The 19,393-nt window shown below is 45.3% G+C and overlaps 1 protein-coding gene across 3 annotated transcripts in view; it reads left to right on the forward strand.

Moving 5' to 3' along the window:
* The window catches only part of LOC120034460 (unconventional myosin-X-like), a 48,283-nt gene that overhangs the window by 13,497 nt on the left and 15,393 nt on the right, over positions 1-19,393 (forward strand). For all 3 annotated transcript variants that reach the window (XM_038981027.1, XM_038981028.1, XM_038981029.1), the window contains exons 3-4: positions 15,069-15,163; positions 19,348-19,393. The exon at positions 19,348-19,393 is cut by the window's right edge and continues 137 nt beyond it. In XM_038981027.1, the coding sequence (XP_038836955.1) occupies positions 15,069-15,163; positions 19,348-19,393 (141 nt within the window). The remainder of the gene's footprint in view (positions 1-15,068; positions 15,164-19,347) is intronic.

The raw sequence follows: 19,393 nt of genomic DNA on the forward strand, positions 1-19,393 counted from the left end.
GTCAGTAGACCGACAGGAGACCGACAGGAGACAGACAGTAGACAGTCAGTAGACAGACAGTAGACAGACAGTAGACCGACAGTAGACAGACCGTAGTCTCCCCCTCATCCCAGCATTGTGGTGCCAAGCTCAGTGTCAGCAGCAGTCAGGGCCATGATGTCTAACAGAGGCCTGTCATACAACCCCAACCCATACAGTCTGGCTGGTGCCTTTATGAAATGCCTCCATGGCCTACTGCCTGCCCCTCAAACATGACAGGAGCCTCTCGCTCCCATATCTGTCTCACATCATCTCTATTTTCTCCCAACTCCTTCCCTCTCCCGCCTCAACCGAGCCCCTCGTTGGCAGCCCAGGGACAGACAGAGGAGTGGGAGGCTAGGAGACACACAGGAGGCAGAACACAGTGGGACCAGTGAGGGAAGCTCTCACTAGCTCCCCCCCCCCCTCTCTCGGTTTCTTTCTCTCTGTCCCTCTCTTTCTTCTCCCTTCTATGAAACACACTCTCTGTCAAGAGCATGACTCTTGGTGTGGGATACCAGACAATGATGGCTGGAAGAGACTGAAAGAGACAGTGTTTACAACTGTCTTTGGAAGTGTGTATCTGTGTGTTCCAAGAAGTCCTTGGATGTGATCTGTGTGGTAATTGCCTGTGTGTGTCAGTACTCGGACAGAACTAGGAGCTCTTATGTCAACTCTCCATACTAATCGAACCATGACGGGTTTATTAAGTTGCCCGGCAGCACAGCTTCAAGTGCCAAGATATCAAGGCTTTGTTAGTGTAGCTTACACTCTATTCAAGCTCCTGAAATGCATTGTTCTCCTCCTTTCAAGACATTCCCTTCCTTCACACGCACATTGTCAAAGTCACGTACACGCATGCGTACACACACACACACACACACACACACACACACACACACACACACACACACACACACACACACACACACACACACACACACACACACACACATGCCCTCACACACACACACACACACTTCCTGTCCTCTCTCTCCGGTTTCCCCCCAAAACAGGTTTATGCACTCCTCTCTGCCTAGTCCAGAATTCCTTGGCAGTGGTCTTGAGTAAACAGGGTATTTTTAGAGCTGGGAGGTCATACACTCTTAATCACCACATTCCCATTTTCCCACCAGCCCCCTCCGTCTCAGCTCAGACAGAGGCCCAGCCAGGCACACTGGAGACGGAGAGGGGGATGGGAGGAGGATAGGATGGGGACTTGAGAGCAAGATGGGCCTCTTCCCTCCCTCCACAGATTCCACAAAGAGACTGTGGTCTGTAATGACCTACCTACAGTATGTGTTGTATTTGAAGGTTTCCCCAGAGACCAGTGTTTGTTTAAGAAGCCTCTGTGTTATATGACAGTTGCTCGTGTGTTTGTTCAGATGTCTAATAAAGTCTGGGTAACTTGCATAGCTTTCATTTCTGTATATGAGCCACGGTTTAAAGCTGGACGTTGACCTCCTGGTTGAGCTCATCATAGCCGTGTGTGTTGTGCGATGAAGCTGTTTTACACCCCCAGTTTGCCGTATCTGGACGTTTGACCCCTCGGATCACAAATCTCAACTCCCATGTCATTTCCTGGGCTGGTTACTCAGCGACTGATGTAACATAACCCTGCATGAGAGGGCTTTGATCGGGCAACCATGGCTATATCCCAAATGGCACCGTATGCCCTATGTAGTGCACTACTTTTGAACAAAGTCCTATGGGCCCTGGTCAAAAGCAGTGCACTACATAAGGAATAGAGTGCAATTTGGGATACAAGCCATGTTCATGAGGGTATACTTTGTATTCCGGAGCGGAGTCTGCCTGAACATAACAGCAGTCTGTCTCTGACCACGGTCCTCCAAGCCCCAGAGCAAGGACACTGTGTTTTTACAACTTTAATTAACGTCTCGTTGCTTTAATTTGATCTCGACCAAAATCAATTACTCATCAGCTCGGCTACTCTGGCCACCGCGAGTCTGACTGACCGGTAGACTCAACTCAGACTCTGAAAGCCGAATCCCTCATTTTATTTAGTCCAGAGAGGACATATGAATGAAAAAAAAATGATTCCCTCGTTATGTCGAGATCACAACTTATTTATCTCCTAATCACGACATAACAAAAGTTTTGTCGAGATCACGAGATAATCAAAAGTACCACGCATTCATTTGTTCACGACAACCACCTCATCAAGGAGCCCTGTGACTGCGTCGATCGCAATGTGGTCGTTGATGCCTGACAGGCTGCACTGTCTCCCAGGCGGCATGCCACCCCCAAGACCACAGCCAATCTCATGCAAGGAACAACACCGCTAATTTGTCTTGTCTTGTGAGTTAGCTAGGTAGTCTTGTTAGCTAGCTAGTTAGCTAGGTAGTCTTGTTAGCTAGACTAACTAATCTGACTGGCTGATCAGATTCAATTTCTGCCTCAGAGGCTTAGAAATAAGGTTGGTGCCTTGTAGGCTGTTTGGTAGATGCATATCTGATCCAAGGGTTGAGCTCTATTTCTGTCAGGCTGATCAGATTCAATAGCAGCCTCAGAGGCTGATAAATCAAAATGCTGCTTTGTAAGATGCTTCATATGTGAGGCTCCTTGCAGACAGCCTCTTTTTTGTTGTTGTTGCCTTTATTTAACTAGGCAAGTTGGTTAAATTGTTATTTTATTTACAATGACGGCCTCCACCGGCCAAATACGGACAATGCTGGGCCAATTGTGCGCCGCCCTATGGGACTCCCAATCACGGCCAGTTGTGATACAGCCTGGATTCGAACCAGGGTGTCTGTAGTAACACCTCAAGCACCGAGACCGCTGTGCCACTCGGGAGCCCAGCCTCTGAGGCTGCTATTGAATTTGATCAGCCTGTCAAGAATGGAGCTCACCCACTCTGTAAATGTAAATATTATCCATAAAGCATGAAGTGTCCCTTACAATTATACACATCAGTTATGCAAGCTAACAACCAGCATAAATAACAAGTTAGCTAGCTAGCTAACAAGACTACCTAGCTAACTAGCTCGCTCGCTCATAAGACTAGCCAAGTTAGCTGCGTTGTTGCTCACATGCGATTGGCTGTGGTCTCGGGGGTAGCACACAGCCCGGGAGACCGGGTTGCCTGTCAGGCATTGTTCAGGGCTTAAATGCCTCGTGAGGGCTTAGATGCCCCATGAGCTCTTAGCTCAAGTTAAGGGACATTTAGCTTGTTACCATTCTAATTCATAAGCTGATAAGCTGATAGCTCCAAACAAAAATGAAAGAATGATACCATGAAATGTACCATACTTTAGTGTAACAATCAATAAAAACGTACGCGCTGATCCACCGTGGGCTCTGCCTCCTCCGCCATACTGTCAATATATCATCAATACGTCCACTCCTATTCATAGAGTTCATCTCGTGATCTCAACAACAAAAAAATGTGTTACGTCATGATCGTGAGAGAATGATCTTCTGATCTCGGGAAAAACAACTTGTGTCGTAATCATCAGATAAGTAACGATCTCAACATAACGAGATAATACTCTTTTTTTAAATTCATATGGCCTCTCTGGACTTCCATGTATATTCATGTGTCTTCCATCAATATGAAGCATGACAGAGATGTATTTTGTCCACTCTGGTCAGAAATGAGGTTGCCTTGTCAGCTGGATCTGATCAGATGCCTTATTTCCTTCCCTGTTGAGGGATTGTGAAAGTGAGCGTGAGATTGAAACTAGGCCACACAGAGCAAAAGCGAGATAGAGCCCAGTGGTGGTGATAATCACGGATAAAATAGAATATTGAACAGTCAGACTGTCATTTGTCAGCCTTCTCTTCCTCAGCCACATGAGACAACAAACATACACACAAACGCACGCACGCACGCGCACGCACGCACACGCACACACACACACACACACACACACACACACACACACACACACATAAAGTATTTGCACACGGACACACAAATACACAGAGATAGTCCCTGTGCCCACGAAAGCGAAGGTAACCTGCCTAAATGATTACCGCCCATTGGCACTCACGTCAGTAGCCATGAAGTGCTTTGAAAGGCTGGTCATAGCTCACATCAACAACATCCTCTCGGAAACCCTAGACCCACTCCAATTCACATACCACCCCAACAGATCCACAGATGACGCAATCTCAATCACACTCCACACTGCCCTTTCCCACCAGGACAAAAGGAACACCTATGTGAGAATGCTGTTCATTGACTACAGCTCAGCGTTCAATACTGTAGTGCCCGCCTATAGGGAGGAGGTCAGAGACCTGGCAGTGTGCTGCCAGGACAACAACCTCTTCCTCAACGTGAGCAAGACAAAGGAGATGATTGTGGACTACAGGAAAAGGAGGACCGAACATGTCCCCATTCACATCGACGGGCTGTAGTGGAGCAGGTTGAGAGTTTCAAGTTCCTTGGTGTCCACATCATCAACAAACTATCATGGTCCAAATACACCAAGACAGTCGTGAAGAGGACACGACAACACATTTTCCACCTCAGGAGACTTGATTTGGCATTGGTCCCCAGATCCTCAAAAAGTTCTACTGCTGCGCAATCGAGAGCATCCTGACCGGTTGCATCACCGGCTGGTATGGCTACTGCTTATCACCTGACCGTAAGGCGCTACAGAGGCTAGTGCGTAAGGCCCAGTACATCACTGGGGCCAAGCTTCCTGCCATCCAGGACCTCTATACCAGGCGGTGTCAGAGGAAGGCCCAAAAAATTGTCAAAGACTCCAGTCACCTAAGTCATAGACTGTTCTCTCTGCTTTCGCACGGCAAGCGGAACCGGACCGCCAAGTCTAGGTCCAAAAGGCTTCTAAACAGCTTCTACCCCCCACGCCATAAGACTGCTAATCAAATGGCCACCCGGACTATTTACATTGACCGCCTCCCCTTTATTTTTATAGTGCTGTTACTCGCTGTTTATTATCAATGCATAGTCACTTTCCCCATACCTACATGTATTAATTACCTTAACTAACTTGTACCCCCGCACATTGACTTGTATACAGCCTCTGTATTGTTGTTTTATTGTTACTTTTTGTTGTTGTTGTACTTAGTAAATATTTTCTTAACTCTATTTCTTGAACTGCATTGTTGGTTAAGGGCTTGTAAGTAAGCATTTCACGGTAAGGTCTACACCTGTTGTATTCGGCACATGTGACAAATAACATTTGGATTTTATTTTTGATTTGATAAGAATTGTGTACAGTTAAATTGTCTATCAGAAGTACAGTATATGGGGGCATGTGTATATTTGTATTCACCCAAAAGAGAATGATTCATTTCCATCTCCCTCTCTCTCTCCCTCTGGCACTCCCTCTCTCCTACTCTTTCTACTTCCGCCTCTCTCTCTCTTTCTTTGTTAGCTAGCATCCCGTTTATGTGGGGCAAACAGATGGTTTTGCTTAGCGTGCTGGTGTTAGGCCTACAGTGGAAAGACCTGAGTGGAGAGGGGGAGAAAAAGAAAGAGAGAGGGAGAGATTTAGGGAGAGAGAGATATATGCCATCTGAGCTGCAGGACTTTTCCATGTGTTCCCTTACACTTCCGTAAACAAAGCTCCACAAGGGTATTTTTTCTTCTCTCACCAAATTCCTGACATCTCAAACACAAAAACCTCCTCAGGACAACGCTGGAGTGGTGACTTACACGTCAGACCATAGATTGCATATTCACATCAACAGATCAATTGAAACGTTTGAATATTAAACAAAAACCTGAAACAGCAGGTTAATATGGGAGGGTCTTGTCTCCTAGTCTCTTCTCCCAGCTTCATCCCTCCCTGACTGTGTCATGGTCTCTCCACGGGGGTGTAGTTTAGTGTTGGGGGGGGGGTTCTGTTGGTCTGCTCTCTCTCCTAGCCGTCTAATCCCCGTGTAAAATTGTTTCCTGGCCTCCACAGGAAGTCAGCACTCAAGGCCCCTCCGTCATGGCCTCAGCCGGGGCTTCTGGGAATACGGGGGCGGGGGGCGAAGGAGGAGGGGGGCTACTGGACAGCTGTGGCACTCTGCCTCATTTGTCAGAGTGCCAACATGTGGCCCCAGCTGCACTACAGCTACACCCCCAACCCCCTCTACCCTCCACCCAGCAACCCACCCAACTAGCACCCACACACCACCAGGGCTCTCTCCCATGAAATGAAACCAGCAACCAGCCTGGTCCACCAACCCCCACAGCCCCCCTTCCATCCGGCTATGGAAGCTTGTTTTGGATAGTTGGTTTACACCACTCATTCACAAGCCCCTCTTTACTCAATTAGCAGAATTTAAGCATTACTTTGGGCCTGTGTGGGCAGCTGGGCGCAGATTTGCCTGTTAAAACCTCTAAAGTCTAAGCCTCTGGGGGGGGGGGGTTCTACTAAGCTAACATATGGAATTGTTTTAAGATGGTCATACCATGGATCATTTAACTATTTGATTTAGAATTTAAGAAGCCCTGTAGATACTATAATAAAAAATAAAAAAACATTATAGAATTTGGCTACCACTAAAGAAACGCATTGAATAACACATTCATAAATGGCAAAACAGACAGTCAAAAAACAAAATCATAAAGAATAAGGTTTTGAGATCTAAGAGATAAAAGAAAGCTCAGAAAATATATACAGTACCACAGTTTGAACACACCTACTCATTCAATGTTTTTTTTCTTCTTTTCTACATTGTAGAATAATAGTGAAGAAATCAAACTACGAAATAACACATATGGGTAGTAACCAAAAAAGTGTTAAACAAATCAAAATATATTTTATATTTGAGATTCTTCAAAGTAGCCACCCTTTGCCTTGATGACAGCTTTGCACACTCTTGGCATTCTCTCAACCAGCTTAACCTAGAATGCTTTTCCAACAGAAGGAGTTCCCACATATGCTGAGCACTTGTTGGCTGCTTTTCCTTCACTCTGCGGTCCAACTCATCCCAAACCATCTCAATTGGGTTGAGGTCAGGTGATTGTGAAGGCCATGTCATCTGATGCAGCACTCCATCACTTTCTTTCTTGGTCAAATAGCCCTTACACAGCCTGGGTGAGTGTTGGGTCATTGTCCTGTTGAAAAACAAATGATAGTCCCACTAAGAACAAACCAGATGGGATGGCGTATTGCTGCAGAATGTTGTGGTAGCCATGCTGGTTGAGTGTGCCTTGAATTCTAAATAAATCACACACAGTGTCACCAACAAAGCACCCCCACACCATCACACCTCCTCCATGCTTCACGATGGGAACCACACATGTGACGATCATCCGTTCACCTAATCTGCATCTCAAAAAGACACCGTTTGGAACCAAAAATCACAAATGTGGACTCATCAGACCAAAGGACAGATTTCCACCAGTCTAATGTCAATTGCCCGTGTTTCTTGGCCCAAGCAAGTCTCTTCTTCCTATTGGTGTCCTTTAGTAGTGGTTTCTTTGTTGCAATTCGACCATGAAGACCTGATTCACACTGTCTCCTCTGAACAGTCGATGTTAAGATGTGTCTGTTACTTGAACTCGGTGAGGCATTTATTTGGGCTGCAATTTCTGAGGCTGGTAACTCTAATTAACTTGTCCTCTGCAGCAGAGGTAACTCTGGGTCCTTTTGCAGTCCTCATGAGATCCAGTTTCATAATAGTGCTTGATGGTTTTTGCGACTGCAACTAAAGAAACGTTCAAAGTACATGAATTTTTCCACATTGACCGACCATGTCTTAAAGTAATGATGGACTGTCATTTCTCCTTGCTTATTTGAGCTGTTCTTGCCATAATATAGACTTGGTATTTTACCAAATAGGGCTATCTTCTGTATACCACCCCTATCTTGTCACAACACAACTGATTGGCTCAAACGCATTAAGAAGGAAAGAAATTCCACAAATTAACTTTTAACAAGGCACACCTGTTAATTGAAATGCATTCCAGGTGACTACCTCATGAAGCTGGTTGAGAGAATGCCAAGATTTTGCAACGCTGTCATTAAGGTAAAGGGTGGCTACTTTGAAGAATCTCAAATTTAAAATATATTTTGATTTGTTTAACTTTTACTGCCTCAGAAACCCGGATCCGGGAGCACCCCCCACCACCCCCCCACTGACTAGCATAGCTAGCATAGCGTCACAAGTAAATTGTAGCTTCTAAATATCATTAAATCACAAGTCCAAGACACCAGATGAAAGATACACTTCTTGTGAATCTAGCCACCATTTCTGATTTTTAAAATGTTTTACAGGGAAGACACAATATGTAAATCTATTAGCTAACCACGTTAGCAAAAGACACCATTTTTTTTACTCCACTATTTTTCCACTCCATCACCAGCTATCACCAATTCGACCAAATAAAGAAATAAATAGCCACTAACCAAGAAAAAACCTCATCAGATGACAGTCTGATAACATATTTATTGTATAGCATAGGTTTTGTTAGAAAAATGTGCATATTTCAGGTATAAATCATAGTTTGCAATTGCAGCCACCATCACAAATCTCCCCAAAGCGACTAGAATTACTACAGAGAGCAACGTGTATTACCAATTTACTCATCATAAAACATTTCTTAAAAATACACAGCTCACAGCAATGGAAAGACACAGATCTTGTGAATTCAGACAATATTTCAGATTTTCAAAGTGTCTTACAGCGAAAACACAATAAATCGTTATATTAGCATACCACATTTGCAAACGTTACCCGAGCATTGATTCAAGGCAAAATGAGCTATAGCGTTATCATCACCAAAATACATTAATTTTTTCACTAACCTTCTCAGAATTCTTCCGATGACACTCCTGTAACATCATATTACACAATCCATATAGAGTTTGATTGAAAATGTGCATATTTAGCGGCACAAATCGTGCTTACACAATGGAAATAGTGTCCAACTACTCAAGCAATCTGCCCGGCGCCATCTTGAAAATACAACTATTTTTATCGAAAACTATTCATAAACTTGACTAAAAAAATACAGGTTGGACATGAAATGAAAGATGCATTAGTTATTAATGCAACCGCTGAGTTAGATTTTTAAAATTAACGTTACTAGACATACAGTGTGCGTTACAGCCAGACTAGTGCCGCAATAATGGCGTCACTAGTCGCCATTATTGAGTTTACATTTTTCCACATAAAAACGGAATAACATCATAAATAGCTCTTACTTTTCGACGAGCTTCCATCAGAATCTTGGCCAAGTGGTCCTTTGTCCAAAAGAATCGTTGCTTGGTTGTAAAACGTTGCATTCAACTTCTGATATAGCAGCTAACAATAGCTAACAATAGCTATTTTGCCCCAACGTGTCCAAATCCTCAAGACGCAATACTGAGGAAATTCCGAAAAATAGCAATATACTCGCATAATCTGATATAACTCGGTTTAAAATAGCTTCGTTATGATGTTTCTAACACCTATATCGAATTAAATTACAGACGGATACATCTAAGGTTGATAACTGAGCGTTTGAAAATGGCATCCTGAGGTCCTTCTCTGCGTAATGGTCAGCGTCGAAAAGAAGGCGCACCTCACTCCTTGGCCTTTTATAAACTCTGAGAGCTACGTAGAAAGCCCATTCCACTTCTCATTGGTTACTGACATCCAGGGGAAGGCGGGTGCAGTTCATGTCGTTCCATAGGATACGCACAGACCTTTAAAACTGATCTGAGACCAGAGCTTCGCTCTCAGACCTTCGCAGTACCTGTCATGGATTTCGCTGTAGAAAGAGTTCTGGGTCACCCACAGACATAATTCCAACGGTTTATGAAACTAGAGAGTGTTTTCTATCCAATAGAATTAATAATATGCATATTGTACGAGCAAGAATTGAGTACGAGGCAGTTTAATTTGGCAACACCCAGAAAAAAAAAATGCTAACTGCTCCCCCTATTGACAAAAGGTTAACACTTTTTTTGGTTACTACATGATTCTATATGTGTTATTTCATAGTGTTGATGTCTTCACTATTATTCTACAATGTAAAAATAAAGAAAAACCCTAGGTGTGTCCAATCTTTTGACTGCTACTGTATATATTTTTGGGCACAAAACTACCTCCATACTTCCATTCATTTTTAAAAACCGGTACAGGTTACCTTCAGACAAGTCCCGTGACACTTGTCGGGGTCGTCGGGCTAAAACATTGTGTTAGTGAGAGTCTCGTCTTTCCATATAGTGGTTATATTAGTTAGTTGGACGCTACAGACGTTTTTGTGACAAGAACGATTTTCGGGATGTCTCCTGGTCTGACAAACACCGCTGCAGCTCTGCTACTTTTCACCGCAGACGCAGAAGGGCGACATAGGCGAATGCGGTATCTCTAGTTTAAACTGACAATTGTAGTATGTTAATTAGATTGATGCATGAGTGCGTCAATAGACTCCAGGCCTGTTGTCTCTCTGTCGTCGGACAGACTCTTGAACTGTTGTTCTGCTGGTCTGGTTCTCGACATGCTCAGTGCTTCATCCTCTTGTTTGAACTTCTAACAGAAGTGTGTTGGACAGCCCCCTCTGGATCAGCTTACCCAAATGTCATACTCACACCCACCCGACTTATTTTCCTCGACACAAAGTAGCCTACCTCCTAAACCTATAGCATATGGGCTTCAAGGTTAGAACAAGCCCCTGTGTCTTCCCATATGGTTTTGTCTTTGACATGACTTTTGGTGATGCCTGTGTCTACAGTAAGTCACAAAGGCAGATTGTGTGTTGGACGTAGCTGAAGGCCTGTGGACCCAGATGGGCCCTCTGATTCGCTGAGGGCCCATTGAAGCTGAAGGTCAGGCTTGTTTGAACAGAGACAGAGTAAAAGGTCAACTGGAGGGTTTTAGCCCGGCCCTCCCTCTCCTTTCTTTATCCTGTTTCCCTCCAAATGAGAACTTGTTCTCAACTAGCCTACCTGGTTAAATAAAGGTGAAATAAAATAAATAAATAAAAAACTTTTCCCTCATTTCCCTCCACTCAAATCTTTCAAATGATCTCTCTTGAATCCTGTCTCATGCTAGTTCTGAAACGTGTCATTTTCCACATCTGGTTAGTGGTTAGGGTTATCCTCCCCAACAATATTGTTCCTCATGGTTGTCATATGCATACCTGGGTTTCCGTTAGCCGGCGATTGCCGGCTTTTGGCTGTAATAAAAAAAGAATGAAGCAGATAAATAGAATTTTGGTTGGCCAAATGAACCGGGAGAAAAAACAACGGTAGGAAGGCTATCAGCGAGTCTCCCACCACTTTACCATGTGAGCTGGAGGCAGTATGCATTTTGAAAACATACTTAATTGTTTGAAACCTGAGTGTTTTACTTCATATTATGAGGCATGTCTTACCTTGCTTGAAAATCCGACCATAGAAAGGTGGAGGCAATTATTTTCTAAAGACTTTATAGGCGGTGCGTGAGATTAAAGTTTGGGGAAGCATAAGCCTTTAATTTATATCTACCAATCTGCTGGTCAGTTATGATTTTCATATGTGCATTTTGATGGAACCGTTTCATTTCAATAATAATGTTTTCGATTCTCAAAATCGTTGCCCAGTGGATAATCATAAAAATCTTAATTAACATGTAAGAAATATAAAATGTAAAATTCAACTAATGCGAGAGGACCATCCTCTGCCATATGACACATTGATACACGGTGATCATTGGCGGCTAAATAGCCTAAATGAGCGCATGGAACTCCGAGATGGCTAATGCAGCTGTTGGCCTATAACTTACATTGTCAACAAAGTAAAAATACATAAAATCAGTACAAAATATACGGATGAAAATTCTGGTTCTTTCAATAACTTTAATTTCACTACTCAGCCTGTCTGCCTCCCTTTCTATCTGTCTTGACTTGCGCTGTCGCTTGTGAAGTGCAACGTTGTATCAAATCAATCAACTGGATCCGGTCCTAACTTGCAACATTGTATCAACTAGCCTATTCCGCACTGAGAGATTATGCACCAGTGAGCTCGGGACAGACAGCTGTTTTTGGGCAAGGGAAAGGATAAGTATTTTATGACGTTTCCGCTGGATATATGGGATCATCAGATTATTGTATTTTGCTCTTTCACACCGAGGCTTGGTGATTATCGAGGGGGAGATTTTTGTGAGGAACTATTAGGCTGTGTCATTTGCAATGGATGTTAAACAACAGACTTCGTTGACTTACTGTGTGAGGCGAAGAAAATATTACTGAGAAGATGAGCTTATTAGTGGTGAAGGTGATGAGATGACTAAGACAAGCAGAAACCATACATCCCCAAATGGGCACTTGCGCGCAGCAGGCCAGGTAGGCTAATTCTCTGCGTGTTCAGACGTGCAAGCTCCCTCAACATTAACAAGAACCGTGCTCATCGCTCACATGGAGCACTCCAAACAAAAGACAATAAAAAAAGGGACAACTCGTAAATGATGGCTATGAAATAAAACCAAAACGTGTTTCTCAACAGCATTTACACACCGAGAAGGAGATCGGTAAATGACTGTAGGCCTAATTAGTAATACAATGCATTAACATAAATTAATGTAACCAAATGACGGGGATTAACGGTTCATTTACTATTGGTGACATGTGTAATGGGGAATTGATAACAATGACAACTTTTAGGGCAAACAATTCACAAGAAACAATGAATGCGCGAGAATTGGTGGGAGACAGCTGAGTTGATTCTGGAGAGCTGAGAGCATGCATTCTGGAGAGACGGCCTATAGGCTATCTTCGCCACACACCCCTCCCCTTGTTCTTGTCTCAACATTTGAAATTATACTCAAGACACATTATGTTCACACGTATATTAGATGCTTTTCGCTGACAGCCGCAACACAATCAGCTAGGCCTGTTGCCACACAAGCGGCCTATGAAAGACTTTTGCCACACAAGCGGCCTATGAAAGACTTTTGCCACACTCGCTGCCATTTCTCTCCTGTTCTATTGGTTTTCATATCAACTTTCTTTCGTTGTCCAGAAGTCAAATGCACAATCCTAGTCATACAGTATTAGCAACCCATCCTAGTTGTTGTATCTTTAGATTCACGCTCTTTGAATATCTGTCTTATAACGCTTGTGTCAAGTGCACTATTTAGAATGTTGTGTTCCCTTTTTCCCGCAAATTGCATTTTGGCAAATGTTTGAAAATGACGTTTTATTGGCTACTTCATTACAGGAGTTACATGTTTTGTTAAGAGGAATGACCATAATCTAAATGTGATGTGTTTTTGAGCACCGTGGGTGGACGCCCCTAATGGGTTTACACACCCAATGCATATGTGTCTGGTAAATTTCTCAAATGGCTGGTAAATTAAAATGGGAAAACCCTGGTGCATACATAGTAGCCTGTAGCTTTAAGTAGGAACTTGACCCATTTCACGGCTAGAAGATTTCTGGTTTAAGTTCTGCGAGGAACATAGCTAACATTGCTTTTGTACCCTTGAGCAAGGCCCAAACTATAGAGGTACCAATCCAGGACTGGTTTGTACTGGTGCTCTCCAGAGTTTGGACATGCAGACAATAGCACAAAATGATCCTAGGCTTTGATATCAAGTCCTCCACATACCAACACACTCCACATATCCCCTAGCTGGCTGCGTTGGAGTTTTCTATAGATCCAAATCCCCATCAGTGCATTGAGTTCTCCATTTAAATTACTGTTTAAAGGTCTGTCTGCATCTGTTTCTGTAGCAAGGGGTTATTCGTGGACTCCAAAAGAGCCGTCCTCAGATTTCTGGATGTATTTTTCTGTATTTAAGAGAAGAGGGATATGCGACGATACACTGGAAAGGTCCCAGATGACGTTACTGTTTGAATGCTGCCGTCGCTGTTGGGTTTCGCTGCAGAGGTAGACTGGGTGTAGAATAACAGGGCTCTGACCCTCTTTTTTTCACCCTCTGGTGTCTCTCTGACGTTTCCCCGGCTGAATCAGTCATACACTCTGTAAGGGCCAATGTGGTATAGTGCTTCCCTGTGTGTCTGAGCATCAGCCTAAATTAGAGACTGATACACACACATATTGTCCAACTACTGTACAGTCTGGAACAGGCAAACGTATTGACACAAGGGTCAACTAGTGGATATTGGGATAGTGAGATACTTTGAGCAGGTGTCATGTATTGTAGATGAACAGTCCTGTAAGCTAAGTTGAGCAGGATAGGGTATATTCAGACTCATTGATTAGGTCTGACTTCCGTAAGGAATAACCTTCCACAATCATCTGATCAATAATCACAGCCCAGAGAAACGCTATCTAAGACTGTACATGGTGGAGGGATGGAGGGCCGCCTGCCAAAACTCATTTCCTGCCTGGTGTTTTCAGGGGAAGGAAGGAGGGTTTGTCCCGTCATACCTCACAGGCTAGTTTGACGCAGGAAATAGAGAAAAGAAACTAGTAATTAGATAAATAAATGAGCATAGATAAACCTTATAAACAATTTAATGGGCTGGAAATGGGCCTTGGCCAGCGATAACAAGCTGAGCTCTCAGTCATCCAAAACATTGCCTGGCCAAATGTCTGAAACGAATGTCACTTTGCAGTCCAAAGTTCTCGCCACCACCATGACTGCATGTGGTGACACTTTTCTTTTTACAATGCTTCCTCGACAGTGGCCCTTGAGAAAGAGAGAGAGGAGAGAGAGCATTTCACAACAGTTTTCCCATAATTCCCAGATGTGTTTGATGTTTGTTATGGGTTTCGATTAGCTGACAACAGTGTTACCTTTTGAACTCTCTCTCTCTCTCTCTGGCCTGCGACTGCCTGGCTGGCTTTGAGTCGGTCCGGCGTCGCTCTGTCACGTTTATTTTCAGTCCTCCGCTTCCCTCCACTCCGCTGTGCCCGCCAGCCAAACCAATTAAAGAGAGACGAGCTGTCCACAGTGGCGTGGTATGCATGCAGCTGGGGAGGGGAGGGGTGGAGGGAACGATATTCACAGGACTTCAACTTGTCCCCCTCTCCTCTCTCACTTAGGGTGTCAGAGAGGCTTAGGGTTGGCAGAGGTTGTGTGGGGTTACCCTCCTCCCCTCGACTCAGAGCCAATAGGGCATGGGGGGGGTGCCTTGACTGTGGGAGTGTATGATGCTGTTATTTACCACCTCTCTCTGTCTCACCCAGACACAGTCTGTCAGAGGTTCCTGATGAGATGAAGAGTCTGATCATAGAGAAGAGCAAGATGGGCCTGGAAGAAGACCCCGAGCTGCTGGTCAAAGGTGAGCCTGCCTGGCTGACACACTTCTACACCATCCCTCTGTTCTCTCTCTCTGCTTTCTCTCTGTGTGGCTGTTGTGTTCCAGCTCCGGTGATTTGCATGTACAGTAATAACAGTCTGTGTGACGGTGACGTTCACTCATTCGAGAGCGTTAGCCGAGCTTGAGCTCCGTGCATGTTTGCGGCGTTATTGCTGAATAAGTAGACCGTACTGTACTACTGTACTGTACACTTCACGGTCCGCGGCTAAGCCCTCACACACACACACACACACACACCCTGCCCCCAGTAATCATGTAATGATGACCATCAGCGGCATTAAGAGCCTTGCGTGCCTGACGCTTTTCGAGGAGTGATCTCACAGGCTATTCATGTGTGTTTTTCCTGCTACCGAAACGGTTGCAGTAAAATGCCAGCGCTTGGATAAGTTACGTCCTCTTTGGGATGGCGGCAGCCTGATCGGCTAATTCGGACAGCAGTTACCATGCAGCACCCCTGGCCGACTGGCTGGCTGCACCCCTCCTCCCTCTGTTCCGATGTCTGAGACCGGGCAGAGGGGCAGGCGATGGGGTTAGGGGGGGTGCATTCCTTCCCAATCGGAGGACGGATACTTCCCCTGGGCCCCTGGGGTGGCTGTGTGCCTTGGCATTTCTTCTCTTCAGTCAGGCCGTCTTCCCCACCAACCACCACCATCTCCAGCACCACTGACGCTCCAGGACATGTGAAGGCCTTGCTCTGTTCATGCCCTTGTTGTGTGCAGGGGTATATTTTCAAATGTCCTGGAGCTAGGGTGTCCCTAGCTGTTTGGTGTGGTTTGGTGTGGTTTTCAATGGGACATCCTCAGGCAACTGGGGCCAAGTGTCGCCTCGCTGTCTAAAATAGGCCATCACCCGTGCCGAGACAGAGAGAGACAGACAGAGAGGAAAAGATATAGAGATAGAGATTGACGTAGCGAGGGAGTGAGAAACTCCTAGACAGAATGCAGTAACGAGCATAAATTACATTCCTCTGTTTGTTAATGCGCAGAAAAACTGAACAATTTTAGCTACATATCACTTAGAGTGTCCCAGTACTCCGCTCATTTGGAAAGTCATTCAGTCTACTCAATTGCAATCGTTTCTCTTTCTGTTTGGATCTCTGTCTAATTCAGTTCAGCCCATAATCCTAGTGTTGAAGCTCATTAACGCTCTGTGCCCTTATGGATGACTGTTTGTTATCAGAATCTCCAGAGCAAACAGAAAGTACACACAGAGATAGAAGGACAGAACAGAACCAGAGGGAGACAGACTCCAGTGTTTGCTCAATTTGTGTTTCAGGGGGCAGGGCCAGCATTAGGGGTCTGGGGTCACAAATGAAACAAATTAAGGGCGAGCCGTGGACCCCAGGGGACGCATTAGCAGGCCAGGGAGATGGGATCCAGATGGAGGACAGCGGAGGGGAGGGGTAGGCAGGGGGTCCTGACCGGGACTCTTGTTTCACCCTTTCTCTCTCAATGTCTCTCTCTCTCTCCCCCTCACTGCCTTTCCTTCTCTTTCTCTACTTTTCTCACTCCCTCTCTTCCGCTCCCTCTCTCTCTCTTTCTTTCTTTCTTTCTTTCTCTCTCTCCTTCCTCTCTCCCTCCAAAGTCGGCCGTCTCTCTATCTCACTGTCTCAAAAAGAGCAGCTGCAGGACATCCTGTGTGACTGACAGAGGACATGCCTCCCAGCTCTCCGCTAACCAATCCACCCACACCCCTCCATCCCTCTACCCCCTACCCAATCATCAACCCCACCCAATCCCGTCCTGTCTTACCTCATCGTTTTTTTATTTATCCATTTCATGTTGGTTTTTATGCTCCTGTTGATTTTTATGCTCCTGCTCCTTAACACCACATTAAGTACCTCAGGACTATATTGGGTGGGTTTATAGTGTGTTCCAGGCTGCCACTAGGAAACATAATGAGACGTGTGTAGACTCCCACTTCGACTGCCCCCCTCCAGGTCTATGGGTTGTAACATGGGGGATGGTAGCAATGGGGGCTCTGCATGTAGGGAAAACCACTTTATGGCAGGAAAAAGGGGAGCTGGTGCGGGGGGAGAGACTGAACGAAGAGAAAAGAGCTGTAGGGAAAGCGAGGGAGAGCTGACAGGTGGCATGCAGCTTGCTGACCACAGAGGAAGCTGTGACGCTGGCTCGGCGTCAGAGCTGTTCTAACAAGCCCAATGAACATGGCACTGCTGTTCCCATAAACACATGCACACGCACACACACACACTCAACGGATGGCACAGCCACATAACCCTGCCCTCACCATAGCGCCCTGCTCCAGCTTTGGGCCAGGTGACCAGCCAGGGCCCTCTGCCAGCCCATCCATCAGCCCTCACTGTGAACTCTGACTGCTCTCTCTCGTTTTACCCATCCCTCTCACCGCCACCCCTTTCCATCCCTTGCACCCTCTTCCTCTCTCTCTCCGGGCATCCCCTGGCCAGAGCTTGGCCAACCCCGGTTTATTTACCCTCAGCTCTATGAGATTAAATATTTAGAGGGAACAGTTTGCACACAAAGGCTGTGTCCCAAATGGCACCCTATTCTCTATATAGTGCACTACTTTTGACCGGAGCCCTATGGTCCCTGGTCAAAGGTAGTGTACTACACAGGGGACAGTGTGCCGTTTGGGACACACTCTATGGGGTGCTGCATGCCTGGTGTAACACTACAACCACTTTCCCTTCTGGACACGGGTAGTACACTATATATACAACGTGTGTGGACACCCTTTCAAATTAGTGTATTCGGCTATTTGAGCCACACCCGTTGCTGACAGGTGTATCAAATCGAGCACACAGCCATGCAATCTCCATAGACAACCATTGGCAGTAGAATGGCCTTACTGAAGAGCTCAGTGACTTTCAACATGGAACCGTCATAGGATGCCACTTTTCCAACAAGTCAGGTCTTCAAATTTCTGTCCTGCTAGAGCTTCCCCGGTCAACTGTAAGTGCTGTTATTGTGAAGTGAAAACGTCTAGGAGCAACAACGGCTCAGCCGCAAAGTGGTACAGAGCCCTGACCTTTGGGATGAATTGGAACGCCGGCTGTGAGCCAGGCCTAATTGCCCAACATCAGTACCTGACCTCACTAATGCTTTTGTGGCTGAATGGAAGCAAGTCCCAGTAGCAATGCTCCAACATCTAGTGGAAAGCCTTCCCAGGAGAGTGTAGGCTATTATAGCAGCAAAGGGGGGAGCAACTCCATATTAATGCCCATGATTTTGGAACAAGATGTTCGACGAGCAGGTGTCCACATACATCCCCTTCATGTAAAGCTGGACACTGCAGACCAGGATCCTGTTCGGTAGAGACCAAACACAAACAGTTATGAAATGGAAAATTACCATTTTTATTAGACAAATTCAGGTCAGTTTCAAACCATTTTGTCTCGTTCTGTGCCTACTGAACACCACCCAGTTCTGAGGGCCATGGTTATGTGACGGGGGTAGAATGGTGAAGGGAGCCAGGAGAATGTATCAGCCTTTCTCCCTCCCTCCCTCCCTCCCTCCCTCCCTCCCTCCCTCTCTGGGCGTTAATGAAAGATCAGTCCACCAGTTCTCTTCCTGCTACTCCACCACCAGCGACTGTTCTCCAACCTCCCGTTTTCTTCTTTCTGTGTTTTTTTTACAGCTGTAATTATCCTGGTGGCAGGCACACAGGCCTTAATGTCTGACTATACCATTAGCTGACGTTATTTTTAACCTGTTCTGCATGTTACAGACATATTTTATGTCCGATGGGTTCAACCTCTTAGTGATTATGTTTAGCCCAAACTAATTAACCCTTACATTCAACCAAATAAGACGCACACACACACACAGATGCACACACTCGCAAACACACGCACACACACACACACACACACACACACACACACACACACACACACACACACACACACACACACAGACACAGACACAGACACAGACACAGACACAGACAAAGAGGCACATGGGCAAAAACACACACACATACACTATCATGTGCAGATATTTTTTGGATGAGGCTACCTTTTTGATAACATGCACTGCTTTGCTTTATCTTGGCCAGGTCGCAGTTGTAAATGAGAACTTGTTCTCAGCTGGCCTACCTGGTCAAATAAAGGTGAAATAAAAAAAAACATCTTTCTCACACACATTCATTGTGTGTGTGTGTAGGCTGGCTGTTCCGGGAGGTGCGTGGAAGCTGGATCAAGCAGCAGTG

The sequence above is a fragment of the Salvelinus namaycush genome, chromosome 41, assembly GCF_016432855.1.
Source record: "Salvelinus namaycush isolate Seneca chromosome 41, SaNama_1.0, whole genome shotgun sequence".
Lineage (NCBI taxonomy): Eukaryota > Metazoa > Chordata > Actinopteri > Salmoniformes > Salmonidae > Salvelinus > Salvelinus namaycush.